A 15,183-nucleotide genomic window follows, 5' to 3' on the forward strand; every position below is an offset into this window, starting at 1 on the left:
GGTTGTACATTCGCTGTGCCGGTTGAGATCTGCAATTAGCTGCTCTTTCTTCTGTTGTTTTTCTTACTTTCCTTCCCTCAGATAGCATGTAAAAAGATAGGGTCCAGAGCCTTTCAGTTCTGGGCCACAAATAGTATGTTTGTGCAAGAAAGCAGATGCTTTCCAAGATTTTTGGCATGCAACTGGTGCTTCTGTTGAAAATGCCAGACTATACCAGCTGTGCCTGAGAGAAGAAGTGTGCAGCTTGTGCTGGTGCTTCTCAGACTCTTATGTAGGTAAGGGTGTGTTATGGCAGTGCTTAGAGGCAAAAGGATTTGAATGAGAACATTTCTGGTTAGCTGGATGAATTTCAGGCCAGAGAAATTCTCTTGTGGGACTGGGGCAGGAAAGCTCTGGCACTGCTGATGCCTTCTGCTGCCTCGAAATGACATGAAACTGAAATGAGTTTTGCTGCTAAGATAGAAACCCAAAAGATGCTAGTGCTGTAGCCAGAACATGATGTCAGTGCATATTCTAACAAAGATACTCAGCAGTAATTTTAAAAATGCCTAGGGTCCAATCGATGGATTCAGATGCCAGTTACAGCTCCCTGGGCTGAGACAGATCTGTCAGCTAACTGAAAACAGGAGTGTGTTCCCAGGCTTGATGTAGTATGTAACCTCTGCTGTCTGTGCCTTATGCTGGGGGAAGCAAGATCAGGATCTGGCATCCACATGTCAATTAACTGACGATATCCCTGATTTTTTTAGGGGCTGTATTTCAGGTCTGATAAGCTCAGCTGAAACGTTATGGAAATGCATACATCTGTCATATAATGACAGTGATGCATTTGCAAAATATACACTTGGCAACCCACACAATTTAAATTGCTTCAGTTTTATTTCTTTCATGAGAATAGGGAGCAAGAGGCAGAGATGGAGAATTGTCAGACGTTTCCTCCTTCTCCTTGTCCTTGTAATTTAGCTTTACCTTTTAATGAATGAGAGTGGAAGTATCACCAGGACGCCGGTTGGTGAGCCAATAAACAGCACGGGTCAAAGAGGCCAGAGGCTGGATACAGGAAAATGAGCTCCTGACTTCCACAGCATGCAGCATCAAAGCCATGGGGCAGGTGTGGTGCAGGGCTGAACTGCAGCCCTTCTGCTCTCTCTCAGGCGGGCTTTTCTGACTCCATTTCCTCATTCTTTTCTTTACAAGTATTTTGTTCCTTTCCCGTCTCTTTTGGTTGTTTTTCTTTCAATCCTGCTGTTGCTTCAGGCACTTTTTTGCCTTTTTGCTTGCCTTTTCCAGTCCTGGTAAGTGTGAAATGACAGGCACAACCCTTAGGCACACACCAGTTTATTTCTAACCACTTCCAACACTTTCTAGTTCCTTCTTTTTTTCCCTCTTCTGTTAAAATTATCGCATTTTATTTAAATTAATTTCCAGATCTTTCAAAAACCTTTTTTGCTGAGATATGCACTTTTATGTTTTCCCTCTGCATGGCATGGTTTTAGTTCTAAATTTAATTAGAGAATGGGAACTGTTTGGTTAGCATTTTTATTTTGTACAATCTGTGTCACTCACAATCCAATGATGTTTATGGTCTCTTCCATAGCTTATAGAAGAACAGAGAGGGAATTCTTCAACTAAAATGTAATTAAAACCTATTGAACATGCCTATGTTACCTAATCATGTAAGTAAATATTTGCTGAAAGTAAATCAACAGCATCCACCCACTCAAGTCTTTCATGTATACTCATCCTGGATTTAAATTAATAGGTCATTCGTGAGATAAGTTTACAACAGCTGAGGTTCTGATCAGAGTCTTTTGTCTCAGAGTGTCCCAAGGCAAGAGCTTGCAAGCTTGATGTACATGGGATGTTAAGTGGGTTTTACCTGCTTTAGACAGTGAGCTTTCTGCAGCAGTAGAATCTACACAGAATACAAATTCAAGAACCACCTGGTGTACCAAAAGAGCCAAGGACAGCTTTGGTATTTTTTTTTTCTAGTGTAATTTCTAAAAGTCTGAAGTTACTTTGCACTCAGGAGCTTCTGTCAGAGTGCCCTGTATCTCCCTGGTTTTAGACAGTGGTGGTGGTCCAAGATTTGGAGGCCCTGCAGCCCAAGGCCTTTTTATCTTACAGGTTTGTTAGCAAAAGAGGCTTATGAAGGGCCTACTGAACATGATTGTTCCTGAAAGTGTGTTACCAGCAACAGTTTTGACCATAAGTGAAACACGCTGAATGTGCTTCAAGTGTGCTATGCGGATATGCAGATTTAGGCATCAGTATGTAGGGATTTCTGCTGAGATCTTTGAGAACAGGAGTCATAGGGACTAGCTGCAGCATTTTAAAATGGTGTATTTTAATTGACAGAAATACTTCCTAAAAAAAACTGTTGCAGTTGTTTAGTGTTATTAATCCAGCAAAGCAACATACTGAAGTTTAATGCTTTCTGGTTTTCCTTTCTCCTGCCCATTTGAAACAAGCTAACAAAACTAGACTGTGTTTTCTTGATGCTAATGGGAAAATTGAGGGCTGGGGAAATCAGAAGACAGCTTTGAAAATCGGGTAGTGATTGAACTGGCATGGCAGTTGCCCAGCAGGAAGGATATACTTCCCAGTGAACCACTTGCCCCTGGGATAAAAGGCTGCTAGAGTGAGGTCCTGTACATTTGCTGAGGTTGGTTTCCGATGGTAAGTGAACAGAGCAGTGCCCAGTGGAAAGGAAAATCATGTTCTCTCAGAAGATTTGGTGAGATGACGGCAAGTGTCCTTGGGGCAGTCCTTGGACTCTGACTTTTCTCTTCTCAGCTATTCCTGTGTCCTGTGGGGAGCTGGTGCATCAGGCAGAGAGCAGCATGCTTTCTGCAGTGGGGCTGGCAGATATACTGCCTCTGACTTCATCTGTTCTGCGTACTTTGCACCAGAGTGGGTTTCATTCATGGCTATCCTTATCAACACCATGGATTTAAAATTAGTGTTTTCTACTGTCTCAAGTAGAAAGGCACATGATTAGTTCTGTCCATTACAGAATACCCTGTCTTACACAGGGGTCTTTATTCTGGCTGTGACCAGGGTACAGTACAGGGTTTGCCTCTGGCACTGTAGCATAATGGCCTAAGTATCTTAACATTTTGCAGTCAGTGGAAGGGAGATGTTAAATTTCCATTGATCTAATTTTTCATTATGTGATACTAGGGAGTTGGTTCAGATTTCCTGTGCTTTCTATTCCCCAGAGTTGCTTGTTGGCATTAGATATTTTGTAGATATACTTTCAACAGAAAATGGACCTGTACAGTTAGGGACTGCATGCTCTTATGTTTGTGGCAAAATATACATAGGATATTAAGTGGCTTTTAGCAAAATGTACATAGGATATTAAATGGGTTTTACCTGCTTCAGACAGTGAGCTTTCTGCAGCAGTATTATCCACACGTTTTACTCAGAGGGAACAATGTGGAAACCATCCTGAAACTTGGCCACAAGGGCTGGGAAGAGGCAGTAGGGAAAGTTGGCAGTGTAGGATGAGCAAAAAAGTCAAATGTTTCTCAGATGTTGATGTTGTGCAGCACTGTTTATTCAGAATTACTCAAGATGCTTAAAATTAATACAAATATAGCACTAGAGAGCCATGATTTCATCCCTTCTGTCTGATTTGATTCCACTTCCACAGCTTTGTTGTTGGATAATAGATGAAAAGATCTGTCCAAAATGTGTGGATATATGGGGTGCCTATTTGGCTGAATGTGAATGCAAGTGCTGTGTGTGGAGCTAGATAAGAGAAGGAAGGAAACAAGATTTTGGTTTTGTCCTCAAGATCCTGCACAGGATCTTGTTGTACTGTGAGTTGGGCAGTGGCACAGAAGTAACTGAGTGCAAGGAAACTCAAGTCAAGTTTTGGTGGAAGGTTAAACGTTGCCACGCTCTCCACTGGCAAGCAGCAGCTGCAATGGTAGGTCTGAAAAACGCACTTTTCAAGTCTCCTGAGGCACCTTGTTTTCAGCCACTGTCACTTTGACAAAGTGCCTTTTCCTATTGTTTTCCTTCACTGCCTCCTGAATGTAAACTCATGATGCAATCAGAAGTGCTAAAGTGTCTTGGGCTCACAGGACTTGCTGAGGAGCAGGAGACACCTGTTCAGGCTGGTCTCATCCCCATCATCGGCTAGTATAAGCTTCTTCCATAGAAAGCAAAAGCTATACTGTGTTTGTGTAGTGACCTTACCTGAGATGAGAAGTCCCTGAGCTGAAGGATGTGGCTTCAGGGCTGTGAAACCTGCCTTATTTTTTGAGAAAAAGCTACGTCTTTTGTCATGGAGAGATGGAGGAGACAGAAGGATATCTGCAGGTAAATTACCCATTTTTAGTCTCCTACCGATATGCATTGAGAATGCTATCTGCTTAAGGTGGTGTGTTCACAATAAATTTCGTATGAAGAGAGATGAAAATCTGCTCATATGGCACAGAGGAGGCTGTGGAGGGCAGCTGCCTGGAGGATGGCCTGAACTCTGCCAGTGGCACAATTCTCAGGACTTTTGGGTTTTCTCATGTTCGGGAGGATTCAGACAGACAATCTGTACTAATCTTTCCAGCTTTTTAATAGCAATGTTTTTATCTACCATTCAAAACTGACCAAAATATTTGCTGGCCCTGAAGTCAGAATACTCTGACTTGCAAAAAAATTAAAACTGACTGAGGGAGTTTATCCTAACCCAGAATTGCTCCAATCTGCTTTACTACCCCATTGTTTTTCATTTTCTTTCCCAAAGTGCAGCAGTGAGTCTGCCCAGTCACTAACAGACCTATAAATCCTTCACAAAGAAAAATAAGTCCAAACGTCCCTCCATACATCACAGCAAATTGATAATAGTCACTGTTGTGGAAAAACTGTAGGATGATACACTGCGTGCTGCCCTCAGCATGTGCTGGATTTGTCAGTGCAGTTATGAGACCCATTAGTGCCCACTGTTACGGTCTGCTCTACTTCTGTTGCTGAGCAGCACACACTGGAAAAAAGATTTACCAAACAGATTTTATATTCATATTCAAGGTACCTTTTCTGTGGGCTTAGTGTATGCAGCATTCCCCCATTTTATGTATCTATAAATATATATAAATATTTTTTTCCTTTCTGTTTTTAGGGTGTTTTGGAATATGTGAGGATCAGTCCTGCAGAGAATTTCTGGGATTGAGTCTAACATATTGTGTACTGCACAGGTTGTCTTTGCAATGTGCCCGTTTGACACTGCTGGTTACAAAGGCCTGAGAATATCCTGGTGAAGCCACATACAACATACCAACTTAATTTGGACTGTGGTACTTATCAAACATTTTCAGACAGACTGGATCTGTGAAGTTCAGCCTCATGTCATCTCTCTGTGCCCTTTTTCTCCCATGCCTGCCTTCATCTTTCCTATCATGTAGATTCTAGACACCTCCAAAAAGAAAGCAATGTGCTATGTGCGTGCTCAGCAGGGGCAGTGATTCTAATCAGAGGCTCCTTCCACTGTTGTCATTTTCCCTTCAGAAATGCATTCCCCACACATTCCAGCAGGAACTGCTGCTATGTTATTTTGTAATAGTTCTTGCATGTTCCTTACTCTATGAAAGCAGAAGTTAATACGAAGCTGTTCCATATATTCTGCAATTTTAAAACCAAACAAAAATCAACCCCACCCCCCCAAAAAAAAAAAATCCAAAATGATATTCTGCATGCAGAATGACAGTAGAGAGCAGGTCAAGTTGAAAGCACCTAGGAAGCATCTACTTGGGCTGTCTTTATCGATGCAGCTATCACGTTGCTGTCCATGAATGCAGCAGGGGTATTTTTAGCACTCCTCCAAAGGTGGCTGCTTGCTCAGGTTACCTGGGCACTGCAGTCACTCCAGGAGATGCTTTACATACTGCAAAGTTTGAGGTTATTGAGCTGTAAGAGGTTAGGGAGCTTGCATTTCTTTGGCATTGTCCTGAAGAACCCTTTCAGGTGTTCACTGGAAGGAAAAGGCCCCTGAGGTCGTCACTGTTGGGTATAAACTGACATTTCACAGGCAAGCAGGGGAACATTCCCTTGCCCTGGAGCAGTCAGGGGCAGGGAAGCATCGAGCTAGCAGCCCTGAGCTGTTGGCTCCTTCCCTGGTTGGCTGTGGCTAAGCTTGTGTTGCAAACCTTGCAACAGTGTTTAGAAAAGGGAAGAAACAACCTCCAGAATTACCGGTATAAAACGAGACATTCTCAGAACCTTCCACTGGAGTTGAAATCATCTCTCTGAACCCCGCAGCAGTTTTGTGAGGCAGTGTACCTACGTATTTATTGCTATGTCCTGATTTTCCAGAGAGACACACCTGAGGGCGAGTGACACTCAACAGTAACACTTGAGCTGCCTCAAGTGGATCATGGTTACTGTGCTACACAAAGATGAGGAACTTGAGAGTAAAACATGCCTTCAGTGCTTCTCAGCCTCTTTAACAAGAACAGTAAATAATTGACATTTGTTTTAAATAGCTGCCAACCCTTTTCTTTATTAAATAGTTTTTAATTTTTTGCGAAGGATCCCATTAGGATGCCAGGAGGGGCGGAGGGGAGTTACTGCTCTGCAAACGAGCCAGCTAGCATCAGTGGACATGGCTCAGCTTCTCAGCAGTCTGACTCAGTGGTAAATGCTCTGAAGGTAATGCTCCTCTGGTGCAGTCCATGCAAAACGTTGTGTCTGTTACTCAACATGTGTTGTATTGTCCTAGCAACATTCCTGTGGGCACTGCTGGGATGTTGCTGTCGTGAGTGGGATTGTTTTTTCTGTGTGTCACTCATCGCATCTCTGGACTGTATTTCTTGGAGGAGGGATCTGGCCCTTACAGTGGGGATGATGCCAGCAGTAGGTGCTCTTCAAATCACTTACTGAGTTTTTCATGAAGCTGAAAGTGGTGCTTTTCTGAGTAAGGAAGTCTTTATGTTTCATCTGGGATGCATATTTGTTCGCCGGTGGAATATAATGGATTCCTGGAACTCATGCAGAGAGAAACACTTTAATGTAATGATGAAGCTAATGTACATGGTAAATCCATAATAAAAATAGCAGAACTTTGGGCTGAAGACCATGAATCATGTTCCCAAGATCAGTGTTGAAAATTCTTTGAGAGCAGATACAATTTAGGTCAGGGTGGGACTGCAAAGACCTCTGGTGCATTGATAAGCAGCTATTGACAGAAGCAGTTAGAGGGGTAAATTTGCAAGTTCTTACCTCTGCCACCAGTGAAACTCTTGCAATAATGGCATTTAGAAGGTTGTTACAAGATGCAATGGTTTATTGGATCAACAGGTGGCTGAGTTTGCTGTCTGCCTGAATGAAGTATGGCCGTCGAGCTGTGTTTGTGCTTCACCGGAGAGCGTTGGGAAGTGCTGGTGACCTGAGCAGAGACCAGGAACTCTATGTTCCTAACGCTGTCTCTGACGTGATTCTTTTTCCTGCCACTTTGTGCACATCTTCTCTCCTGTACTCCACTCATTAACTAAACTGCTGTAATATTAATTCAGTTAAATGAGTATTATTCCCCACCTATACAGGTGTTGCAGGGACATACTGGTTACTTACAGAGAGTATGTTTTGCACTCCTTCAGTGGAGAAATAGAGGGACTTCTATAGACATTTGCTCAGGTTTTGAGCTTTGTGGAGATGCACAGTGCGCAGTAGTTGCTCAGTAGTCCTGTTGCCTTGCCTGGACATCTCAGTTTACGCGCAAGGTGGTTATCTTCCATGTGTCTGGGTGACATTGACTTCTCTTCCATGGAACCTGTAGAAATAGGTTTATGCAAGTGAAGTGTACACAAATTACAGCAATCAAATCCATTCCTGTAACATAAAACCTGTTTGCAGAGCTTCACTGCGGCCACCTTGGCATTTGAAGTGGGGAAGGCTTCAGCCCACCTCCATGTGCATGCAATTGCAGATCCCTTCTGTAATGGCCACCCCTGACCACATACCCATCAACAGCAGTCTGCCTGTGTATATGCTGGTCTTGCCCTTGTACAGGAGAAATATAATGAACCACTGTTCGTGGCTGCTGAGGAGCACCAGTGCTCAAGGCCTCGTGTGCATCTCCCATATATTAACCTGCTGCTGCCAAGAAAATACAGCTTTGGTAGGTTATGGTGTCAGGAGGTCATGCACAATTGTACTCAAAAAAAACCAATACCTTTGTAGTTCTCCTGAAGTACCCATTGGAAAAGACACTTCTCTGAACAGAACATTTAACAACATGCTTTTGACAAACTCCAATAGCTGGTTGATCTAAGTGAAATACTTGAACTGGTTGGTGTAAATGAAATATCTGAACAATAGCTGATACCTTGGTTGCTGAAATGGATTGATAAGAAATACACAGAATTTAGTTCAATGTGATGTGAAAGCTCAGCTTTTAGTTTGCTAGGAGGTATTGCAGTAGGCAGAAATAGAGATAAATGATACTTTCATATTCGAAACGGGAAATGAGCTCTTAGCTGAGCAGGCTGCCCAGCCTTCCCCAGCCGCCAGCCAGAGGGGAGACCCTGCTGTTTCCCACTGTGAAGCATATGGGTTTGATCCTGCCTTTCTGGGGAATGCAGAGCTCCCACTTGCATCGCTTAGCAAAATCACATTCAGGAGGAAGAACAAGCCAAAGAAGGAGCCTGCTTTTCTTCACAGGTTTGGTGCTTTAGAATTCCTGCAAAAAAGAAGAAGTCTTTGTAACAAACCCTTGTAAATAGTGCAGTCTCCTTCTGCACAGCAAGGAATCGAAAGGGCAGGAATGCATTTTAAAGGGACAGATAGAAATTTGCCATGAGGCTGCTCAGAGAAAGGTTCTTCCATGACCTGACCTGTCATAAGGGGGTGTCTGAAAGAAGGGATTGCACTGTGTTTGTCCCCACAGTGATCTTCCCCACCCTGCCTTCAGTTAGGGGATAATTCCCCACGTGCAAGTGGTGTCACTAGGATTATCTAAGCAGTTACTTCCTATAGCAGCGTGGGTTTGCTTCTTTTTGCAAGTTATGTATGACTGAGGCACATGCTCGTGTGTGGAGCTAGACATGTTCGACTCAGGTTTGCTTTGCAGGCCAGAGTTTATACTTATGAAATAATGGTCATTATCTAATCTGAATGCCTGAGTATTCAAGGACACAGGCTTATCTGCAAAACATGCTTTGAGTTTTCCTGTCCTGAGTTCAGTATCATCTACTGGAAGCTACACAGTGCTGTCTACTAATTAAAATGAGGTGTGTTTTAATCAGACAAGGTCTGAGAGTAAGTATAGGACTTGTTGTAGCAAACTAAGTGTTCTTTGGTACCCAGGAGGTCAGGCAAGAGGATTTAATGATCCCTCTCGCCCTGAAATCTGGAGGACTGTAATCAATTTAATTAGCTTTGTATGCAATTGGTCAGTTATGTATGTATGCCCATACTCAAGAAGGAACCATGAAGGCTTAAACATACTACTGCTATTCTTTGTGGCTGCAAAGCAAAGCTGTTAAATAAATTTTATTTCTTTTTCTATTTTTTTTAATGCTCTTGTCTTGGAAGCTCAGGAAAATATAAATCAGCATGCTGTTAAAGACTCTTGCCATTGCCTTAATGAGATAGAAAAAGCCATGGCTGGAGAAATGTGCCATGTAAGTTTAAGGTGTTTAATTTTATGCTCCCTATTGAGCCTGGAAACATTTGAAGATGCGAAGTATTTTTTGTTTAAATGGTGACAATATGCCATTGAAGATTTTCTATGAAAATTAAGCCAATTATTGTTTCTGTAGTACAATTACTGGTTTATTAGGAAGATTATAATTTTAATGTATTGGTTACTATTGATCAGAAAAAATCTATGTGTGATAATATATCTAGATAAAATACTGATGACTCAGAGAAAACTTTGGCAAGTATGAAGTCTGGCAGCCTCAGTTTCCCCATCTGTGCAATGACACCACTGTATTTTCCTGGCTACACTATTCCTTTGCAGTTTATGGTTAAAATAGCAGTCTCTAACTAATACATATTTAATAGCAATCCATAAAAGTTGTTGTGATGCAGATAATTCCACTTCTAAAATGCTAATATACTAAATTTGACATTATCAGTTCCAACTATACACTTGTATTCTGCCTTTCTCTTTGTTCCCATTCAAAGCTCTTTTGCTAGAATCGAAATGCTGCCTTTTCTTCTGACTTCTATAATATCTTTCTGATTTCACAGTTGATGTGTTATTATACTTTTAAAATAGTTGATTATTTCCTTTCTGGTTTTACTTTTTTTTCTTATGCTCATCTAATCCATGTTAAAAGTACAATGGATTTGTGGTAATTACGATGTTTCTTTTCTTTTGAATTTTCACTGCAGTTCTTTACAGTTTGTAGCTCACTTTTTTTGCTGCAGCTTTATGTTCTATGGGTGTTTTACATGAAACATTTGGCTTGGCATCGTTTTGCCTGTGGAATTTTGGGTTCTGTAATTTTGATACATAATCTTGATACCAAAATGCATTTTGCATGTGTAATTCATGTTGTAGGAGCTTTATGGTGTTGTATGATCATGTTGATACTTTTTTAAGATAACAGATGTGTTATCTGGATGTGTATATGTTATTGGTACCACCTTATCAATGTATTGGGGAATGGGGTTTTTTGCTTTGTATTTATATACTTGTATTGCCTAAGGAGAATGTAGCAGCAGAATTAGAAGCAGTTTATCATGTACTAGTAAGCATGGAGGTAATTTCAAAGCACAAGAATATTTGGATTAAAGCTAGAAGAGTTTCTTCTTGTTTTTCTTCAGGCTCTGAGTAAGTTTTCTTCACAGGGCTACAGCACACTCACTTGAGCTGGGAGCCAAAAGCAAAATAGCATATGTCATATGGAGTTGATGGGGTCAAGGAACCCAGGGATCAGTTATTTCATGCTGCACCATGAAGGACTATGCCCCTTGAATGCTGTGACAGCTGTCTGGTGACATAGCTGCTCTTGTAGGGTGCAGGCTTTCGCCTGCCTCCCAGGAAGTGGATTTCTCCATCCTCTCACTCTGGTGTGTTGGAAGTAAGCCTGAAATGAATCATCATAAGTGTATCATGAACCTCGTAGCTGTCCTTTATTCAGTCAAGGTGACTGCTGAAATGTTGAGTGGAGTTTTTGGTATTGGGCTTTTGCTCTGTTTTAACTATTTAAAATGTGTTGAGGGATGCACAATAATTCCATTAATGCTGTTTGTAACAAATCAGTGTTGAACTAGTGAATTGAGAAGAAAACAACCTTATATACAAATACAAAATACATATACAATGCAGAAGATTTAAAAAAATAAGTGCACTGAAGGCAGCAATATGTACAGCTATCATGTGTGTGAAAGGAACTGTATAACCCAGCACAAAAGGTGAGTTTGGTGATAAATCTGCAGAAATTTAGCCTGTATCGTCCTATGTTTCTGAAAATGAGGTAAATGAGATTGTTGTGATGCCTTTCCTGAAAAAGAGGCAAATTATTGTGATGCCTTCAAGACCCAGGTATCTGTTGTACTGTTTCCCCAAGCTGAAAGTAGTTGCTAATAAAGATTTATCCTCCCATAAAAATGACAGGAAAATTCCTTTTGACTCCACTTTGTCAATTCTGCTTAGGATGTCAGCTTTCCAGGCCTGTCTCATGTGCGTTTGTGCCTTTCAAGTAATCGAGGGTCATTTGTTTGGCTGGAAATAAAGGACTTTGAAAGTGTCACCTTTTACTTTATTATTGTGTCAGCAGTAGCTGCGTGGTAAATATTGTCTAATGTTTATCGATTCAAAGAATTGTTGCAAGGCATATATGTGTACAATAATGCCTTCTCAAAAAAAGCTATTCAAAACACTTTTTGGTAATGTTAAGCTAGGAAAATCAGCTACTAAATGTTGAAAAGAAATGCCTGTCTCATCAAATCCAGCCTTCCCTCATTTGCAGAGGCTTAGGGAGGAGACTGCTAATTTGGGAGGTTTCACTGAAAACCCATTTATCATGCTTTCATTATAGTACAGTGTTTCACAATACAGAAAACAAGTTTTATGATAAGTCCTTTTTTGACAGTTGTATCCCTGATTAATGAATGGTTTAGTGGCAGTTAAAATTTATCTGGTTTCTAGTTAATTATTATTAAACAGAAATAGTCTTAAATTGCAATATACAGTATGGTGGTAATGAGCAGTCCTGTTTCTGGTGGCCCCTGGAATAGATGCCTCGTGATACAAAACAAGCTACTGATGCTCCTGGTCAATCTTCTTATAAATTATTGTAAGCACTTACCCAGGTTGTTTGGGGCAACAAATACTCTGCATTTGTAATTCCATCATTTGTAAAATGGATGTTATGCATAAGTAGATCTGAGTGTGAGGAAGGAAACCTTTATAACATATAGTCCACACTAAGGAAAACCCTGCTAACTTCTACTAAATTGCAGATTTCACCTTGGTTCAACAGAACACACAGGAATGTGTACAACGGTGACTCCATGTACAATTCCTCTCATCTCATGGAAGAACAAATGAAATAAACCCTTTTAATACCTTGCTTGACTTTAAGAGAACAAGTAAATTCTTTGTAAAAGAAGAGAACTGCTTTGTGCCTTCTAATCTGGAAATGTTTAGACTCCTCTGGACTGAGATTCATGCTTCTGAATCGCGTTCTGCAAGAGACGTGGTTTGGGAAGTAGTTGAATGAAGCTTCAGCTGAGGCCTGTAAATGCCCTCAGTCTTATATCTGAAGCGTAAAACATCCTTGTGATGCACGTCTAGTTCATTTGTCTCTGTTTTTAATCATGAAGCATGTGCTTTCTGTGTCAGAAGGAATGTTATATCACTTTAGAAATGTTCACTTCTCCTGTTGTGTCCCACTCCCATTCATCCTTACCTGTGCTGCATGATCCATGTGATAAATGTGTGGCATTTCCAGATGCATGTCTATGTGAAATCCAGTACATCTTAACTGGTGATAATGAGATCTCTTTCCATCCTTCCATTTAGGTTGTGTGGAGGAAACTTGGAGATGCTGCCGGGTCGTGCCCTGGAATTAGACAACATTTGTCAGGAAATCAGTATAAAGGACCTATGTAGAAGGGCCTGAGCAAGTCTTCTCTCTCAAGAGAAAGAATTTGAACTGCTGCTGAGAGACAACTGATTGTATCCACAGCAACTTTGCAGCTGATGACAAGGTGTCTGTATGCACTACAAAAGACTTCCCTTGGGAACTAGCAGAGATTCTGCACAGATGTCTTTAGGAGCCATGTTGTCAGGGTCCTCCAGAAACTGCTCTTCTGGTGTACTGGCTACTGAAGCATTGCCACTGCATCGACGTTCAAACACACCTCGTTTAGAAGCACTGAGATATTTCCATCCTGACTAAAAGATAATTGGGAATCTGCAGGAGTTACGTGAAATAAGTTCTCTTTTGATGAGTTGCAGTGAATCTCAAGTAAGTCTGAAGGATCCACTGGATTTAACAGAGGCTATTCACCAGGCTGGAGAGATGTTGATAAACTGTGCCTTTGGTCTCTGCAGTTTTGAGAAAGTCACTTCTTAGTAACTCACCCTTCAGTCTGTAAAATACTGGTTAATGGTGCTTAGGCGATTCTCAGATTATTTTTTGCTTTGGAGGTGCTTGAAGATCATAAAGTCTCCTAACCAGCCAGTAGTGTAGCATAACTACAGTGCTTGTAGTGAAACACAATTTCTTTCTAAATGAAAGTAAAGATAACTCTCTCTTCAATTCACTTTGCACATCTTCTGAAGACATGTACAGTGTTCACAACCCTCTCATGAACAGAACACTTAGATGTCACTATTAACAGGTCTCAGATCAGAATTTCGATCAGAGTTTTATTTAGAAGAGTATTTTCCAATTGTCAGGACACTAATTTCTACTGTTTAATTTAGAGACATGCTGATTTATTTAGCAGAAGTCTATAAGGATCTAAAAGACTGCAGTGCATTATAAAAAAGCTTTTCTTGCCACAGTAGCATTCTTTAAAAGAAGGAGGTTTTATTATACTCAGAATTGTCTTTCATTATTATGAGACAGAAAGCTCTTGTTCAGATTGCCTGACCAGATGGCGCCCTAGATGTGCTTAGTTTATTTTTATCTATATGTATGATACTAGTTGTGTGTATTGAACTGCAATGATAGGTATTTTGTGTATCTCTAAAAGCAATGATAGTTTCATGTATGAATGTGCAACAGGCTTGTGAATGAATGCTGTTGCTTAACTTTTTACCATAGCTAAAAATCAAGAGGACAAATGAAAGTTTGAAAAAAAAAATTAAAATAGGAATGCAACAGTTCCTGGGTTTCTGGTTTGTTCTTGGTTATTATGATTTGAACTGAAGTCAGAGCCTCTGTTTTCTCTGAGCTTGCAACATGCTGTTTGCAGTGGAATGTAGCTCGGTTGCTGTACAATCTTTTGTTATAAAGGAGCGTGATGTAAATCTGCTAAGTGTCTTCAGAAAAAGTGTGTTAATTTGCAGCAGTAGTTATACTGGTTTCTGTTGTTATTTTGACTTGGTACTATTCAACCTAAGGCCTCTGATCCAGCATTGCTTTCTTGGTCAAAATCTCCAGTTCATTCTTTCTCATTGAGTTGGACATGAAGAATCTGGCCTTCCTTTTGGAGCACTGCACTCTGGCATAATTTCTTAGCTTTAACCCAGGCAGTTGTCTGCTATTTTACATGTTGTTTTCTCCCATCATCTTGTTGGCATAGTTAATTCAATTGTTATATTCCTATATATCTATATAAATGTATGAAAAGTGGTGAAAGATGTACTAGTGCCTGCAATATGTATGTGCAAGGCTAATTTGAGGGACACTGGTCTTTTGACAGTACACTTGTGTAAATTTTGATACTGTATTAAAACTATTTTTTTACAGTTCTGCATACAAGATTGGGTATCAGGTATCTGTGTTCATCTTAGTAGCAGTAATAAATTATAATATCTCACTGTCTTTTCTCTCTTTTAATGACCAAAGCCACCGGCTGCTTGAGCTTGCACACATTTTGCTTTGAAGTTGCCATTTAAAATGTTCCCTGCTTAGTGGTGGAACTAGGTGGAGGTTGTGGGGTTTTCTTCACTCACTTTCCAGGTATCTTAGAAACCCTCAAACAGGTGGACTTAATTCTCCCTTTTAGGCTAAATGAGGCAGCTCCAGCCTGGCACCAGCTGTGTGCCTCAGG

General features: G+C 40.8%; 1 protein-coding gene across 7 annotated transcripts in view; it reads left to right on the forward strand.

The window, feature by feature from the left end:
* The window catches only part of CCDC85A (coiled-coil domain containing 85A), an 81,091-nt gene extending 66,142 nt beyond the window's left edge, over positions 1 to 14,949 (forward strand). For 2 of the 7 annotated variants that reach the window (XM_064146034.1, XM_064146040.1), the window contains one exon: positions 12,980 to 14,949. In XM_064146034.1, the coding sequence (XP_064002104.1) occupies positions 12,980 to 13,069 (90 nt within the window). In that variant the 3' untranslated portion in view covers positions 13,070 to 14,949. Of the gene's footprint in view, positions 1 to 963; positions 1,211 to 5,201; positions 5,301 to 6,531; positions 6,652 to 9,524; positions 9,627 to 12,979 lie in introns of those variants that run through there. The other 5 variants (XM_064146042.1, XM_064146032.1, XM_064146035.1 and 2 more) reach the window with 5 other exon arrangements.
* Positions 14,950 to 15,183: the final 234 nt, after the last annotated feature.

Source organism: Pogoniulus pusillus, chromosome 7 (assembly GCF_015220805.1).
Source record: "Pogoniulus pusillus isolate bPogPus1 chromosome 7, bPogPus1.pri, whole genome shotgun sequence".
Taxonomy (NCBI): domain Eukaryota; kingdom Metazoa; phylum Chordata; class Aves; order Piciformes; family Lybiidae; genus Pogoniulus; species Pogoniulus pusillus.